Source organism: Lemur catta, chromosome 18 (genome assembly GCF_020740605.2).
Source record: "Lemur catta isolate mLemCat1 chromosome 18, mLemCat1.pri, whole genome shotgun sequence".
Lineage (NCBI taxonomy): Eukaryota > Metazoa > Chordata > Mammalia > Primates > Lemuridae > Lemur > Lemur catta.
The window spans coordinates 19,148,987-19,167,391 of NC_059145.1; the positions used below are offsets into that span (position 1 = coordinate 19,148,987).

Below are 18,405 nucleotides of genomic sequence, written 5' to 3' on the forward strand. Positions count from 1 at the left end.
CTTTCGTGCCATCATAAAGTTGAGAAATCATAAGTCAAACTATTGGCAGGACTGTCTATATATCAGAACATGTTCCACAGCTTAAATATATACAGTAAAAAATAAATTAAAAAAAAAAATCAAAGTCCTGCCAGGGTGCAGTGGTTCACGCCTATAATCCTAGCACTTTGGGAGGCCGAGGCAGGAGGATCACTTGATGCTAGGAGTTAGAGACCAGCCTGAGCAACATAGCAAGACCTGTCTCTACAAAAAATAGAAAAATTAGCCAGGCATGGTGGCGTGTGCCTGTAGTCCCTGCTACTTGGGAAGCTGAAGTAGGAGGATAACTTGAGCCCAGGAGTTGGAGGTTGATGCCACTGTACTCTAGCCTGCTAGCCTGGATGAAAGAGCAAGACCCTGTTTCCAAAAAAAAATCAAAGTCCTATATGTAGCCTCTGAGAGTCAGCAGGGTCTGCCCTACCCACCCTTCCTGTCCCAACCCATAACAGTGTGCACTCACTCATGGGCACCAGCAGTCCCTCAATTGCACCAGGTTTTCTCCTGCCACGGGACCTTTGCATGTGCTGTTTTGTCTGTCAGGAATACTCTTTTCCCTCTTCCTCCCCACTTAAATCCTGCCTGTTCTTTGGATTGTGCTCAACATCTCTTTCTCAGGGGAGCTCCCTGTGACCAACACCTGCCCCTCTACCCCTGCCAGGTTCTCTTTCCTTCCCTTAACAGTGGGATTATTAGAATCTTCTCCTTTACCAGACTGCCAGCTCCCTGGGGGCAGCTCCCATTTCTGGTTTTGCTCACCACTATAGTGTATTGGCAACCCCAGGCAGGGTGCTGAACACGTACTCATTCTCAGTAGTTATTAAACCAATAAGCCCCTGAAAGAACAATTGAAAGCAAAGTGTTTCAGTATAGTACATGGTACGTAGAAAATACCCAGGAAAGTTAGACATTCATTATTCTTTCAAAGAAGTAAAAGATGTGATTCCTGCCATCAAGTAGCTTTAATCTCTGAGGAGTATTTCAAATTGCAGCCACACTTTTAAGTGTATCCCTGGTGTGGAATTTTTTTCTAATGCTGTTTAAAAAAAATGGGAGGTATTTGAGAAGATCTGTCATAATTTATTTCAAATGTTGATTATGGATAAGCCAACTAATGATTACTATTATAGGAATACAAAAAAAAAATTACCTATTTTTCAACATTCAGTAGTAGTTTTATTTTTATGCTGGTACCAGGCTCTTTTCAACTGAGTTTTGTTTTTTGTTTTTTTTTTAACTGCAAAGACCATGGTTTAGTATTTACAGCATTTTCTTCAAGAATCCTATCATAGTCAATGTAATGGAAGTTTTACCACACGGTCTGTAAATCATCAGATGAACTAGCTGGCTATTCAGGAGCTAAAATTAGTTTTGATCTAAGTGATACATATCAGAATTTTGTTTCTTTGGATAGAAAACAAAAAGAAAACATCAAACCGCTTTTGTTTAGGTTCCACTAAAATTTTCAAGCACAAATCCACAAGAGCCAGGAAATTCTATTTACAGTGAATCAACTGTAGCTTTGATGGTTTTTTTCTTGGCATTCATTGGTTTGTTACCTGATCTTTGTGTTGTTTAAAGATAGCTAAGAAATTTCATAATCTTGTGTTAAGAGGAAAACAAAGTATAAGACATTAAGTCCAATAAGCATTTTTCAAAATTTGCTTTCTTGGCCCTTGCTTCTCTTTAAGATTCAAGGTTTTCAAAAAAAAAAAAAAAAGTGTGATGTTCCTTATTTTCTTACTGCTCAGAGCTTTCTCCGACTCTGAGAAATGACTGACGTTACTTTTGTCCTAACTGTACTGTTTTCCATGGTGTTCTACCCCCAAGGACTATACAAAGTGCCTGTAGGACAAACACATTGAAATTTGATGAGACGACTTAGTAAGAAATGAATTGACCGAAGAAAATAGATTTCCGGTAGGTTAGTGAATATCCGAAGAAGCTCGTGTTCTCTCTATCCTGCTTAGTAAACACGATACCATCCCCAAGGTGAGTTCCTGGGAAAGGTCAGCAGACTTGGCCACTTTGGTTCACGTGCCAGAGCCCAGGCATCCCCACCATGGCATGTACAGTGAACATCCTTCCTTAGCAGGGATCTGGAGCATCACGTTCCACCTGTGGGGCCCACCTGTCCCTCTGGGTGATGACTGCCCCTTTCCACTATACTCTCACATCTTGGGATCAATATAATCACCTGTGATCACCTAAACTTCCCTTTGCTTCATGCCTCAGGCCAGGTAACAGCACTGCCAGCTGTGCTGCCCAGTGGTTAGAACACACACTTGGAAGTCAGGGAGACCCAGTTCAAATCCCCATCTCTACTTTCATAAGCTGCACAACTTTTAGGAAGCTGCGTAGCTTCTCAGGTGCTAGAGGTAACACCACCCACCTCGCCAGTGACCTCCCTGCTGTGCAAATGGATGAAATCATGCGTGCAAAGTGCTTATGCAGTGCCTGACACAGAACAAACACCTAGCACTGGAGTCCAGAATGTCACATCCTGGAGATGGCTCCCAGGATCCAGGAGAGACTCCCTGCCATAGGCCTGAGTGTAAGAGAAAATGATTTTCACGGGTTTTCTTACATGATTTATTTAAAGTATAATTTTTACTGAACTTTGGCAGCTGGAATTTTTAGAAGCCCAAATCTAGGCTCATATTTCCTATAAAAGGTGGTGTTTACTGTATGTGCTCACCATGAGCCAGACTCTAGTGTGAGCCTTTTACAGTGAACTTCACCACTTCATTTATGGAAGAAGCACAGGAAGAGGTTAAGAGACGTGCGCAAGTTTGTACAGTTATGATGACAGCTGGCATTGGGCACTGTGCCGAGAGCTTTAATTACATCATTTAGTTGTTACTTATGAGTTAAGGTACTTAAATGTTCCCCGTTTTCAATTGAGGCCATTGAGGCACACAGAGGTGGAGTAATTCACCCACAGTCACACATCTGGTACATGGCAGAGCATGGATCCAAGCCCCTTTGTGTCTCACCCAGGGTTACTGAGCCCTGGTCACCACTTTATCGATACATAGCACATTGATTCTGCAAATCAACATGGACAATAGCTAGCATTCATTGAACACTCAGTGTGCACTGAACGTGAACCTTAACTACTTTCTGTGCAGAGCCTAATTAACAACGTAGTGGGTTAGGTCGTATATTAACCCATTGTACAGGTAAGAAAACTAAGGCACTAAGCTACTCCAGATAGCACATAAGTGATGCAACCTACACTTAAGCCCAGGAGATCAGCCCCCAGAGCTGAAGCTGTCAACCTTAAGGATGGCCCCTCATCAGATGTAGAACTCCTACCTGCGTTTGTGCACCTACCTGCAGTATCCGTTGGGATCCTCTCCTAATCTTGAAACTTAAATGAGGATGGTGACACAAAATATTAAACACTCTTTTTAACATGCTGCTAAAATTCTATGTGAGAACAATTCTGTTGACGGAGGAATCTTTCTACCTGTCATTTTCTCTGATGATTAGAGGCTTGAGGGTAGAAATACTATTTTAGCCAACCTTCTAGTCTTCTAGGAAAACAGCTAACAAATTCAAGTTTATTCAAGATATTTACAGGACCAATATGAAGTTTACACCAGGGAGATGGAAATGACATAATAAAATGGTTTTCATAAGGATTTGGGTGTGATGCTTGCAAAAACCTAACCACGCCTTCCTCCTTCGGTTTGTGGCTGTATTTGCATTTACAGTAGGAGAGAATGCCAGTGGATTGTTAAGTGCAATAAAGTTGACATGTAAAAAGAAGCATGTCATCTTCCCTATTCTAAACCTGGCATGCATCTCCCAATTCAAGGTGAAAGCCACGGCACCTTGAACGGAATGTTTGCTGATGCACAAACGCTCTCTTTGCCTCTTGGGTTTATCTGTAAAACGGTGATAGTGGTTATACCTTCCTTGTGTGAGGATTACATGAGTGAATTATGGGTAAAGTGCATAGAACAGCATCTATTCTATGCAGCGTCTATTCTATGCAGTAGAGGAAGTGCTGTACTACTGTTGGCTTTATTGTGGTGGAAGTGTCAGAAGCTCTAGCATTTTACTTGAAGGATTCTGGACACTCACGGATGACAAGGTGAGCAGTGAGGCACAGGGCAGCTGATACCGACTGTCATGGCCTGTTCAACCTGGATATACTCAGGGAAACACCTTTTTCAAACCCTTCTGGTGTAGGGATCAGGTAGCTGAGCCACCCAGCGGCCCCTTCCATGGATCCAGGGCTCCCGTGCAGGTGTCTGGAAGCCAGATCATCACATATGCTGCTGCTACGCTGGACTCCACACCTGGTGACAGGCAGAAGCAGGATCACCGCCGGCCCTTCCAGTGCTCAGCGTGAGTTAGAGGAAGGCACCTCTTCCTCTAGGTGGACACAGCCTCGAGCCTACTGCCCTCCTCTCTTCCTTGGGAGCACTTTGCCCACAGCTCAGCCTACGCAGCCACAAGCAGGGGGCCTGCAGAGAAGTTCTCTAAAGGGGGCGACAGACAGAGACAGTTGTCCAAGAAAAAGAAAGACGCCACTTCGCATTTTCTGATTTTCTATGAGGTCTATAAATTTGGTATTTCTTGTGTCTTTTCTCTGTATCGGGGGAGGTGGGGTGTTCAGCAGTCAGTTGTCTTTTTTTCACTTTAAGTGGCCCCACCTTGTCACCTGCAGTACAGAAACCAGAGACAGGGGGAGAGCTTGGCCAGAGCCACCTTGTGCTTTTGCGTGTACTTCGAGACCTTTCCGGACCTCGTTTTCTCCATTTTCCACACTTTCCTTGATACTGTTTGGATCATATTGAGAAATGGTTCAATATAAGCTTAAGGTAAAAAATGCATCTCACTAAATGTGTACATATTTTTTACCCTTGAAGTTCCAAAGAAGGGCTTAGGAGATGTAGCTGTTGGGGGCATTTGGCTATAGAAATACCTTGTTTCCAAGTACTTACCACTGGGCTTTCCTATGATATCCTGAGCTCCTACTTTAAATTATCACCTTTAAGATGATGCAAAAATGTGCGTGTTAATTTTAAGATTCATGCTGATTTAAGTATACTGTACTTTAATGGAGATCTGGATGCCATTGCTTGAAATGATATTTCATGGTGATGACATCAAGGTTTCCAAAAGGAGATAAGATGTTGATTAAAGTGGGATTGATATCTGAAAAGAAAGTTTTGTTTTTTTAAATTTTAGGACTAGCAGTTTTTTAAAAAGCAAGTACATGTCCATTTTTAGCTTAGTCTCTATTTTTTTTTTTTTTTTGAGACAGAGTCTCACTCTGTTGCCCAGGTTAGAGTGCCGTGGCGTCAGCCTAGCTCACAGCAACCTCAAACTCCTGGGCTCAAGCAATCCTACTGCCTCAGCTTCCCGAGTCTCTATTTCTTTAAGACACATCATCTATTTCACTATTCAGATCTTGGTAGCTGGATATAGTCTAGATTTGGGAAAACAGTAAAGGATTTCAACATGTAAGACACTTAGACACAAGGAAGAGTTCTCTAACAAAATTACCCAGGCTATCAATTCATCTGTGCAGGACACTCGGAATGAGTAAGGAAGGGATCTTATGGTTGTAGAAATACTAAACCTAGGGAAATTAGCATCCGGATGCATTTAGAAAATACCGTGAGAAACCCCACTGAGGTCCCAATTAGAACCCCAGAGTACCCATGCAGATTTAAGTTTTTACTACATAGGAACTCAGATCTCCGTAAATGTAGTCTCTATGTACATATATAAATGCATCTCTGAAGTATTTGCCACAGAAACACGTTAATTTGAACACCATTTGTTCACTAAAGCTCATATTCCTCCTTAACTGCCATAATGCCTACATTTTAGATAAGTCGCCTTCCCTGCATCGAGCCCTAGAGCAGACTATAAATTTGAAATAAATTAAGATGAACAGGAGTTTCCTAAATGAAAAGAAGATTTTTTTATCCAACCTGTATCAGGGCTCAAAACCTTTTACTTTTCAGTGCATAGTTTATTATCATCTATTGCTTCCAGTGGAATCTAAGTTTTAATTAGTTTGAAAACATAGGTGTGATATTTTACAGAATGAAATCACTGCCCCTGTATTTAATTAAATGAACCCTATAAAAGTTGGATTTTAGCCAGGGGCATAATTTATAGTAGGCTGAATTTGAAATTGCATTAGTACTTTGTATGGGGGTCACTTGCCCACGTAATAGAAATAGAGGTGATTGTGATAGCTGATTCTCAGAAACCAGTGTCTCCGCATAATAGTCTCTAATACAGAGGGAGTATGGTGTGTTCTTTCTGAACATCACATTTTAAAATATCCTGAACTGATTACAGCTAAGCTGCAGAAAACTTTGAAAGCTGTCTGTGTTTTGAAAAGTGATACTATATGACGATAGTTTAACCAATGGTATTTCTAGGTAGACTGAAAACCAAGCCCGTTTCGGGGTTATGGGCCCAGTTAGTGTTCCAGTGTGTTGTAGTCTCTGGGAGCAGTCTGGCCACCTGAGCCAAATGACTAGATGTCTTGGTAAAACACCACCCCTGATGCATATACGTCTGACCATTTCTTAAGTGACTCTCGTGTGCTGCGGCCTCATTTTGCCCCCAAGAAGTTCTTTCAGTGACATCCCATCAGCCAAGAGAGAAACTGTCTCACTAAATAACTTCAGCAAACACTTGCTGAATGAGCGAATGACTGAAAGACAGATGGGTTGCCAGTGATGTTTACCTCCCAAATGGAAAACCCACCACGTTTGTATTAGTTTTGAGGACCAACAGTGGAAAAGACGGCCACAAGCACCTCCTGCAAAGAGCAGCATCAATGTTATCTGAGCTTAAATGGAACCGAGAAGGATTGGTTCCACACCCTCAGCGTAATTGTATGTCTTGTCCCAGGAGACCTTACACTAACAGACCTCCTTAAGGTCCCTTAGTGTCATGTCGTATTTGCAGCAGTGATGTTTGCTTTGAGACTGATTGGATTTTCGCCATAATTGCACCTAAGTCCCAGGGGTCCAACCAGAGCTTTAGGTGAATAATTTAAGCATTTAATTTATAATAAAGATAAAGTTTGCAATCAGCATTTCTTGTTCCAAAACCTTCCATTTACTTGGTCTTAAAGCTGCATAAACTGTTTTAAAGGCAATCTGCTCAATTGGGCGAGTTAATGATATTGAATTTGACCGGGCCAAACGTCACTGCGTGAGCATCCCGCCTATAATCACAGCCATCATCGCCGCCGTTTTGTGTAATGTAAATGCAATGCTAATTCCGAGAATAAAAGTTGTCATTCTCGGTTGGCTGACAGCGTGCACCGGAGTCATCACCTCGCTAAGTCTCTCAGTGATGTGATTCCAAGATGACAGTGGTGTAATAAGCGTTATGTGCACAAGGTAATTCAAAACAAATTTGGCTGCAAAAATGGATCACCTAGGATAGTAAACTCCCGCCTCGTCTCATCGTCTTGTAAGAGAATGTAATGATCCCTAAAGTACCTTGTCAAGGAGCTTGTGTGGCAGGGGTCAAGTCCCGTAATATTTATCTGCTGTCCCCACTCCCACCCTAGAGAATCCCACCTCAAGAACTGCAAATATTCATGTGTATATTAGTAACCCAGTAACATAACAAGATGGGCAGGGAGGTTCCTGGGAAGTAAAGAAGCCTTTCAATATACAAATATCTCTGAAGACCAACTAACTAGTTTGTGTTTTGCTTCTTTGTTGTATAGATTGTTTCCTCCTAGGAAAATGTGACTCATCTGATCCCTATCAGGATCCCTATTAGCACTGGTATCTTGGTAAATTTTTATTATTGGCATGTTAGGCATTATAAGTAGATTATCTCATCTAAACTTTACAATAACCCTAAGAAGCATGACACTATTTTGCAGATGAGGAAACTGAGTCTCAGAACAGTTAAATTGCCTAATGCCCACAGCCAGGATTCCAACTCTGGTCTTGATCCCAAAGTAGCCATCCCAAAGTAGCCATCCCAATGCACTCCATCCCTGAGCTGTAAGGAGGAGGAGGTCCCTTGGCTTGTGGAGGGGCTTATTGGAATTGTAATTGAAAACTACATGGTACTGGGTGACTATTTTCTTTGGCACAATTGTCAGAAATGCCTTTCTGTGGAACCCAGCTGTAAGCAGCAGTGACATTCTTTTGCGGGATAAAAGGGCATTTCTCAGTCACCCCAAAGTTCCAGCCAGGCCTCCCTTGGGGGTTGTCGCTGCTCTTTCCTCTGTAGCCTGGGCAGTAGAGACGCTACAGGTGTTGTTGGATCAGTGCCTTTTATACTACCCAAAGTTGAAGAGTTTCAGAAAAGCTTTCTGTAATTGAGTGCCTCATGACACAGAAGAACTCTTTGCCCTCAGGAATCCTCTTAGCTTGGACCAATCCAAACAGGTCCTTCATGCATCAATTTCTAGATACCATTTAAATTAATATCCACTCAGTGGTTCTAGCATTGATTTATAAAGTCTGTCCAAGTAAAGCAATAGTTGCCACCACTTTTCTATAAAAATGAGAGGATTGAGATGTATTCCTAATCAGAGAAGCATTTTCACTAACTCCGTTAGATAGATAGAAGATTGTCTATAGGAATAAGTGAGAATACATTCATGCCTAATTTTACAGTATATCTGTGTGATATTTACATTGGTTAAGATGTTTTGGGCTTGTAGGTATTTAAGATTCAAGTCAAATGGCCTAAAATATAAGGACTGTATTATTAAATATGACCAGAAATTTGGGGATAAGAGTTCTAAGCTTAGTTCACTTCTTCAATAATATTATCAGAGACCTCAATTCTCCCATTTTTCAACTCTGCCATCCTCAGTGTGTTAACTTGTTCTACAAAGCCAGTTCCCAACATGGTCCCAAGATGCTGGCACAAGTCCAAGAAATACATGCAAATGACTTGCCCAGAGGTGGAAAAGAGCCACCCCTACTCATGTCCTATTTTAAGGATGAACAAAACCTCAAATCACCCTAACAGATCCCCCCTTCTATCCTATAACCAGAATTACACTGCATGCCATGCCCACGCCTAAATCCATCACTGAGCAAAGGAACAAGACCACTATGATAGGCTAAAGCCAACCAAAATGAGCACTTCAGGTCTCCCCAGGGGGAAGGATCTCTGATCTGTTTGAAAGGAAACAGAGTTTGTTTGTAGTGAGGAAGGGTGCATACTGCCCAGGCAGCCGATGTGGCCTGCTGTGGAGTTCATAATACCTAATTGTGTGTGTAAAAAATGAAGGCCCATAGATTCCCTTTTGGACACAACTAGAAGACTCCCAGGGTCTAACTGATTCCCCGTCCTCGATTCACATAGCTTAGTGTTCCTCTTGAAGAGAACAGCAAGTTGAAGAGCAAGAAGATACTATAGTAAGAAAATCCCATTTTCATTCCCTTTGGCCAAAAGGCTTGGTATTTATAGAAAGAGAAAGCACAAATTTGCCATATCTTGCAGGACCCACTCAAAATTCCTAATGTCTGAGTTCACTGTGGGTAAAACCAACTCTGGCGCAAGCCATTCCCAGTGCAGAAAACCAGTGTGGCTAGTTGGCCCTGGCCCACCCACACCTCCTAAGTGTGCTATACACTGCATCGATTTATTCCCAGGAACAGAGTCACTATTGCATTGTAAATCGTGTTGTATTTTTGACTCTTGGTGGCACACATTAATGGAAAATACGGCTCCGGTAGTTCTGCCCCAGCAGGAATGTCACAGCACTCCGAGTTGTTGTTCATCCCTACACTCCCGCCTCAAGCCCTCAGCCTTCTGGGCTCTAAGCAGGGAAGAACTCACCAAGGTCAACTGATTTGGAAAAATAGAATTCCTTTGTGTCCTTTTATTCTTTTCTCAAAAGCAGCAGCATGAAGACCATCGTAGTGTTAGACCCTGCCATTCCCAGTCCTCCAGGACGGACGATTTAAAAGTTTGGTGGTTCAGACAGTCCCTTATTTACTGGTACACTTGAGTCATTTTGTGACCCAGACTTCTTGTTCTGTCCAACTCCCTCGTGATATAAGTAAATTACTTAAGTCGATTCAATCCAAATCATTAATAACCTCCACTGGCATGATTTCATTTGGGCTTTATTACAAGGGAAGAATTTGACATCTATTCCTCACCCCAACAGTTGTTTACAATGGACTTCAGCCTAAGAGTTGTCCCTATAGGGCTAGAGTGAAAGGGTTTAGGAAAAAGAGAGAAAAATAGCTGCACAATCAATACTTGTGTTCTGCTTGGACAGAAAGAAACTGAAGTGCTCTACCTCAGAGGATGGACCTAATTGTCAGTGTGCTTTGAAGTCCAAGATACTAAGGGGAGTGGGAGAATATATATGCCAGACAGGAAGAGGCTATGGGTCAGTGTTCATTTTGACATTTATAAATAAATGCTAAAAACATGCATATTGCAAGAATGGAATATTAATCTAAGAGATTTAAACTCAGAAACTCCTATATGATGTGACTTGAATGGGTCAGTGTTCTCCAAAAAAAATTTAAGAAGCTGACGAACATCTGCAGCCGTGTGTTCAATGGAATATGATTCTTTATACCATAATTTTATATTTGATTTTAAAAAGCTAACCAACCAGTTGGGGAAACACTATCAATATTAAAATATTTCAGAGCCTGATAAGTTTCTATACAGTCCAATCATAAAATGCTACCAAACTATCTGCACATAACATAACTACCTGAACAAAATGCTTTTGTTTTATGGGGAAGGGAGAAGATAAATAGTTAGATATCCATGTTGTTTGGAATGACTTCAATTTTTAGAAATAAGATTCTGTTTTCTATTTCATCTTACATAAGCTATTCAAAAGATAGTTGTGTTTAGTTTTGATTATACGATTGGAGAGAATGCTGGATACAGCAGCCAGTGTTCTGACCCACCACAGACTAGCAGGGTCATCTCATGAGGTTTATTTGAGTCCCTAGAGGAGGGAGATAATCGTACTTTTGGTCCTGTCAACTTCACAGGAGAATGATGGAAGAACTAGTAAGAGGTATCTTAAGTCATGCAGTAAACAGTAGACACTCAATAAGTACAGGATTTGGGGATGCAGCAGTAGCAAAGCACTGTACACAGTAGGAACCAAAACAGCCATGAAGCTGTGGTTACCCCAAACATTGGCCATTTGCATTCCTTCCTCATAGTATCTGCTGTATCTCTATGGCCTATACTGCCATTTACTTAATATTTTCAATTGACTTTAAAAAAAAAAAAGAAAAGCAAATGGATTAATTTTAAAAGGAAACTTCCTACCACTTCCATAAAAGAAAAGCTAGCATCATCTGCCACAAACTGGAAAAAAATACACACCATTAAAACATAACAATGTAATTAATTTCTAGTTAGCTGTTATCGCCTGATAAAGGCTCTGAGCCCAAGGCTGGTCTTTTCTTTCACAGGCAAGATTAGCAAGTGATGAAATTGTGTTAAAGACATTTCGGTAGGAAGCCGAGACTTCCCCGCTGTGAGATTTATTATTTAACGCCAGATCTGTAATACCTCCACGCTCACTCTCTTCCCACCAGCCGTTCTGCAGGCAACCTGGAGAACTGAAGTTCTCTGTCATCGCCACACGCTTCTTTCTTTTGCCTGCTGACACACGAAAGCATTCAGTCCAGGTATCAGCCCTTCCGGTTTCTGCTTAATTATTAATCTAATCGTGTCCCACCCTCGATGTTTTTCGCCAGGTCAACGGCAAAGACTTATCCAGAGCGACTCATGACCAGGCTGTGGAAGCTTTCAAGACAGCCAAGGAGCCCATCGTGGTGCAGGTGTTGAGGAGAACACCCAGGACAAAAATGTTCACGCCTCCCTCAGAGTCACAGCTGGTGGACACAGGAACCCAAACCGACATCACCTTTGAACACATCATGGCTCTCACCAAGATGTCCCCTCCCAGTCCACCTGTGCTGAACCCCTATCTCTTGCCGGAAGAGTAAGTCACATGATCTCGGATCACTAACATGTTTAAGCAGCATGGTGAAGTTGGATTTTTTTTTTTTTCCCTTCCGTGGGGTGAAAAAAATTAATGTGCCTCATAATTTTCCTCCAAGTTGCCCATGTTTAACTTTATTGTTTATAGAGGCCATAAATCGAATCCTGCTCAAAACCGCTCCGACGTATTAATGACTTTATTATGACCCTGGAGCGGAGTTATTCAAATTATATTCTAAGAACAAAATTACTTATAAATGTTGTAAAAGTTGTTCCAGAATAAAATTTAATCACCCCAAATGGTAATTTCAAGATTCTGCAGTCATTACTAGAGGGAATGCTGATTGTTCTTTTAAACAGACAACAAAGTAAGTCGTGTGGGTAAAGAGAGCCCTGCAGGTTGTGCATTCGGCTTTCTTGGGTCTCATTTCAAGCCCGGATCCATGTAATAAGCCCACACGTGCCCCATATAAGTGCCGTGTATACCAATTAAATAGCAGCTGTGCTTCAGCAGACAACATTGATTTCTTTACACGCGGCTCTTCTCTTACTTTTCTGCCAGAGACAGTCATTCGGAGCCTTCAAATCAGAAAAACCTGATGCTTAAACTAATTTCTAGCTGTGGAACTTAGGTAATTTACTTCAGTTTCTTGGGCTGTATTTTCCCTATATTAAAATGGGGATAGTAATAATATCAATCTCATAGGATTGTTGAAGGATTAAAGGAAATAATATGTGGACAGTATTTTTGACTCATGGTGAGCACTCAGTAAATGGTAGTGGCGATCGTCAATAATTGTGTGACTGATGTAAAATATTCAGGAAAAAATGAAGAGCAAGAAACTTTCTGAAATAGACTGCTGGCTTAAAAGATGTCGAGTTTAACATAACATGTCGAGTGTAACTGCACATCTGAGGGCAAAGACTCTGTAGCTGACATTAGGGTCACCCCTATCTCTTCCCATTTAGGTTCATCTTGGGTCAGATAATTGACTTGATACATTATTTCTAAGGGCATCTTACCTCTTACAGGGAAAACATCTGTATCTGAGTGATACCTGTTGGATTTCTATTGGTAACTCAATAGCGGGAGTGAACATATGTCTCCTGTGGTTTTGTCATATTCTGGATAAAGGCTTGCCTTTCATCCCATGGTTTTTGTGGTTAACTGTCATCAAAATCCAGGGCTAATTCCCCAGGCTTGATAAAGTACATTCGGCCACAGCTGACAGTGTGTAAAGACAGAGGACAGGGCATCGTCTGACATTGACTCAGTGCGCAAGTGTGCAAAGAACTATGTCCTTTATTTCTCACCACTGTCCCTTCATACAGATGAGGAACGGCAGGCTCACCAGTTCTGCCCAGTTTAAGTTGGCAGCACCTGGACAGAAACGCAGGTCTGTTGGACCTCAACTCCCAGCTCTTAACCCTGAGACTCCGTAGTGTCCCACCCCAGCTGATCCTCGGAAACAACTGACTGAATCACTGAGTATGATTATTCCTACCATTTATCTGACATTACAGAACAAAACTGCCTCGTGTTATCGATGAGCCCTTTAAGACTACTCCTGACTCAAATGTTGAACTGTCAGTGACAGGCCTTTTAGAAGGCAAACCCCTAATTTCCTCTTAAGTCTAGTTAACATGACATGACTTATCCCTCGGGGGCGATTTGAGAAATGTCAGAAGAGTGCAGAGGTCAGGCCTCTCCCGGTCCTGGCTGCGAGGTCAGACAGCAGCAAGAGCGTGCCTTGGGCCTGAATGGGGCATGTTAAGATGATGCTTGAAAGCCCAGACCTTCCAGCGGTATCCTCAGCATTAAAAGCCCCTTAAGTGCAGGCAGTATATTTGCCTGATGGGTCCTGAAAATTGAAAGCCAGCCCTTGTTTGAATGACCACTCGTGGCTGATCTGTTGTTTCAAAACTAAGTGCCTGGGAGGGAAGACCAGAGCCCATCGATTGCCGCGCTGACCTTTGAGAACGTGAAGGTTTGAGTCCCTGGCCAACAACCCGAGACTGAAACTTTCCTGCATCTGGCACCGTGGACTCTAAGCTCCTTTCAAAGCCGCTGACCGAGCATGTTAGAATTCCCACTGCCTTTGCCCCTAGAGGTTCCATTAGTAACATTTCCAAGGAGGTAGCGAGTCCTGTGAATTGCGTTTACATATGTTGTCCTAGAGAAACACAAGCCTCTGCTGTCCTAGCAGAATGAGCGTGTACGTGGAAACATACCTACACATATGCCTCCATGTGTGTACATACATTACAACCATGTATGTGCATACTGGTCATCTCAAACATACTATTGTGTGTACAGTCAAAAAAAGTTCAAAAAGATGCTGTATTAAATGACAGCATAACAGTTTCAGTCATTGCCTTTTGAACTGATCTCAGAGGCCAGCACATATCTTTAAGTGTCACCTAAAGTCAAGCCTATTTCTCTCCAGAGATAAAAATCTAACAGTGAAGCGATAAGCGGTAAATATGGGCCTGTCTCCTGCCTGGAGAGCTAGTTAGGAATTAGTCACATTGAATCACAGACTGGCAGGCTCAGAGATGGGCTCTGGAAATAACGAAGCCCGTCTGGCTCTCACCTTGCGTCTTAACTCCTTCCGGAGGAAACGGGCCTTACAGCGAACGGTGGAAGTAAGACGGTGGAGGCCCTGCCCGTGCTGAGAGCCCCATGCAGAGGCAGGTGAGCTATGAGACGGCCCACACGCTGGGCGATGCTGAGGTGCTACTGCTGGGCCTGACCATGGGGATAAGAAAAACGGACAATGCTTTTACCAGTAGGGCCTTAAAGATCTTGCATCTCTTTTCAGGCATCCCTCAGCCCATGAATACTACGATCCAAATGACTACATCGGGGACATCCATCAGGAGATGGACAGGGAGGAGCTGGAGCTGGAGGTAGGAGTCATTATTAAGAACATGGAATGCCTAATAAGTTCTCTATAAGTTTAGTTTATGGATGCTGATGGAACATGGCAAAAGCAGAACCACTTTTAATCATGCCGGTGGAAAGGCACAACTGACCTTTTTCTTTCCCTGCTCAAAACAGAGCTTAACAATCAGGTCCCAAAAGCAGAAAATTCGTATTTTTTTTATTTGAATCACTTAAGAGATAGGACAGTAAACCCTGTTGTCAACCTCTGAATCCACCTAATCCATATTCTTATAACTAAGCTGAGCCTCCTCACCTTCCTACCTTTTATGTCACACTTTTTACTCAAAGGCAGGTGCTCAAGAAGACGTGGATAAATTACCAGAGTGAATGCTAGCCTAGCCTCAACAAAAAGAGTTTGCCCACTGATTCACTTGCTTCAAGTTTTCTGACACTGATCTTGAAAAAAGTAATCAAATCCATAACTCTCCTTAAGTGTTATTTGAGGCCAAATATATCTTAAGATTCTAAGATGTCATATAATTTCAAAGTGGCCTCTCTTAAGTTTTAAAATATTTAGAGGATACCAGGTCACCAACAGAGTTTTATTCCTCATTTTCCTTTTAATAAGAATGATAGAATATAGAGAAAACACCAACCTCCATAAAGTATTTATATTTTTGGGAAAACAGTTTCATATTTCAATGTGTTTTAAAAAAACACAAGAGTATTTTTGAAAATTGATTTTATGGAATAAGGCAATAGGGCACCTTTTAAAAAGACACCTGATGTTGACAGGTAAGCCCTTTGGCACCATCAGAAGGTCGGCCAACATCTTATGCAATTTCACAGCCAACTGTTGTGTAGTCCGGGCTGCCCTAAGGATACCTTTGAAGCTGATGAGTTGTTTAGTGGCAGTAGATTCTGTGCAGTGGCAGAAGCAGCTGAATAGTAGAAAACAGCTAGGATCCTCAACTTAAAGTTTAAATTTAAACTTCAAAGTTACCAAAAGTTCTCCTTTCAAAACAGAAGATGAAGACCAATAAAAGTGTGCAAATGACAACTTCGCTGACTGCCCACTTACAGCTAGCTGAGGTCAAATCAAAGTATTTGTCCCTAGAGGCATGATTGACTCAATGACAATTTTTTGAAAATTTGGGTTTTTCCCTAAATGCATCTGAACAGGAATAGCAGTTATTCTAACTATAAAAACCGTTGACTGTTTCTGCTTGCTGTCAACCACGGACCAAAGCACTTGCCATCCAATAATTGCTCCAGGAAACATAGCTTTGTCCTTTCCAAAAAAATAAGGATTCTGCCTCTTATGTACATTGTCCTGTCTCTCCATGTTCAGGGCAGGTTTATGAAGCAGCTGTGACTCCTTCAGGACACTTGTTCAAGTTAATACACGTTCTTTTCCATGGGGGCTCATGATCAAATGCATTTGGGAAATGCCAGGTTGAACAAAACTAAGCAGATTTCTTAGAGGACTTCTCAGACACTGTTGACTATTTAATTGGCACGGTAAATCCCCTGGGGGCGGGGGGTACAGTAGGCAGAATTTCCCACACCTCTTTGGCCAAGTACTTGTTTCTATTTCCTAGTTCCCTCTGGAACACTGTTGGAAAAACACCACTCTGCAAAAATAAGGGCTATTCAATAATCTTTACAGCAGTGGTCCCCAACCATTTGGCACCAAAGACTGGTTTCATGGAAGACAATTTTTCCATGGATGGGGTGGGGGGAGGGAGGTGGAACTCACAGTGGTACCAGCGGTGGAGAGAGGCTGTAAATGCTGATGAAGCTTCCCTCACTTGCCTACCCACGGCTCACCTCCTGCTGTACCCACTCCCCCTCCCAAGTGTCATGGAAGACAATTTTTCCACGGATGGGCGGGTGGCCGAGCTCTGTGGCCCGGGGTTTAGGGACTGCAGCTCTATGGGACAACACTGCTTTTTGATGATACAATTGTGACAAAGTAGAGTTCTTTTAAAAAACTGTCAAATATCTCAAGCTAGATTTAAGTAGTAGAATAGACTTTCCAGTCTTTGATATTTAGTTAAACTTGACTTTATAGCAGTGGGTTTTTCAGTTCTTTCTTTAGTTTCTGATACCTTTGAGAATCTGATGGAAGCTATAGTCTCCCTGGAAAAAATGCCCCTGTCTATAAGAGCTTGAATATGGTTTCAGGAGACTCACTGAGTCCCCACAGTACCTGCCCAATTTGGGCCATTCTACTTAGAATTTTCTGTTATATCTGAATATCACCAGAAGTGTTATTTGCTTTCTATTTCCCTTGGACTCAACTTATTTAAACTAAGGTAATTTTATTTTAAAGGAAACACTATACCATTGCCTGAAGCACAAAGTCAGCATCAGTTGCCATAAATAGAAAGTCCCATATAATTAAATACAGTGGACACAAGACAGTGTTATTAAATCCTGGTGCCTACTGAGGGCTGGGAGCCCGAGGCCTCTACCTCCTGCTCTCTTTCTCTTTTTCTAAGAAGATTAGCTTGTATTAAACAACTGTTGAGAGTAGCCAAACTGAGTCTCTCTCCCTAAAGGAAGTTAACTTTCTCAGCATAAACTACCTGAGTGCATCCAGCTTTTGTTAGGAGCAGAGTGTGGGGGCAAGGACAGCAGCCTGGCCTCACCTGGGAGAGGTGGGAACTGCGGGACCCTGGCCCATGACCCACGGAATGAGAGTCTGCACTTTTGCAAGGTGTCCAGGTGCCTCAGTACATATTAAAGTCGGAGGATCCCTGCCCTAGATAGAGAACACAGATCCAAGTAAAGGAGCCCAAGCTGCCATTTCCTCGTGTTCTCATGAGTCACACCAGTGAGGCTTTGCTTGTGCGTTTCATTCACTAGAGTGTACAGCTGTGCCCCCAAGTCATTAATATCGTCCACACTTCCCACACAGAATAAAGTTTGCCCATGGGCTAGGAATGACTGGGCCCCTTGTAGACATGTGACACCGTGCTCATAAGACTGCTTCTTTCTATGATAGAGGCAGAGACAAAGAATACAGATGTTTAGAAAACTAAAATATTTTAAGTGAGACCTTTGATGCCTCGAGACTGCATCTACACTTATTTTCAACGTTACTCATCTTACTGAGTCTCTGTTCTGTGACATATACTGTCTGGTGCTAGAAATGCAAAATCAGGAAGCCACCACCCCGCCTGCCTCTGCGGGGCTCCTAGCCATTAGGATCATGATCCATTAGCATTTCATTTCTAAGACATTCTCCATCCCTAGCTCCTTTGAGTGGTTATCACAGAGTACTCTGAGTCCACACCAGACAGGGAATCTGCTTTAACATTTGGTCTTTTGTCCACAGCAGCTTAGATGTCACCAAGTTATTCTGTTAACAAGCACCATCTCATAAAGTGACCTGGTGGTTTGGGTGAACGGCCATCCTAAATTCTGAGGTGGTGATGGCTGAGGAGGCCTAGGCTAGGGACCCCTCAAGCTGGGTCTTTCTGAGTCACAGCAGGAACTCTCCATTAGAGAAC

General features: G+C 42.3%; 1 protein-coding gene across 1 annotated transcript in view; it reads left to right on the forward strand.

Annotated features, from left to right (window-relative positions):
* PDZRN3 (PDZ domain containing ring finger 3) overlaps nucleotides 1–18,405 on the forward strand; it is a 225,731-nt gene that overhangs the window by 193,435 nt on the left and 13,891 nt on the right. Inside the window, exons 4-5 of the mRNA XM_045529893.1 lie at nucleotides 11,754–12,001; nucleotides 14,823–14,910. Coding sequence (XP_045385849.1) covers nucleotides 11,754–12,001; nucleotides 14,823–14,910 — 336 coding nt within the window. The remainder of the gene's footprint in view (nucleotides 1–11,753; nucleotides 12,002–14,822; nucleotides 14,911–18,405) is intronic.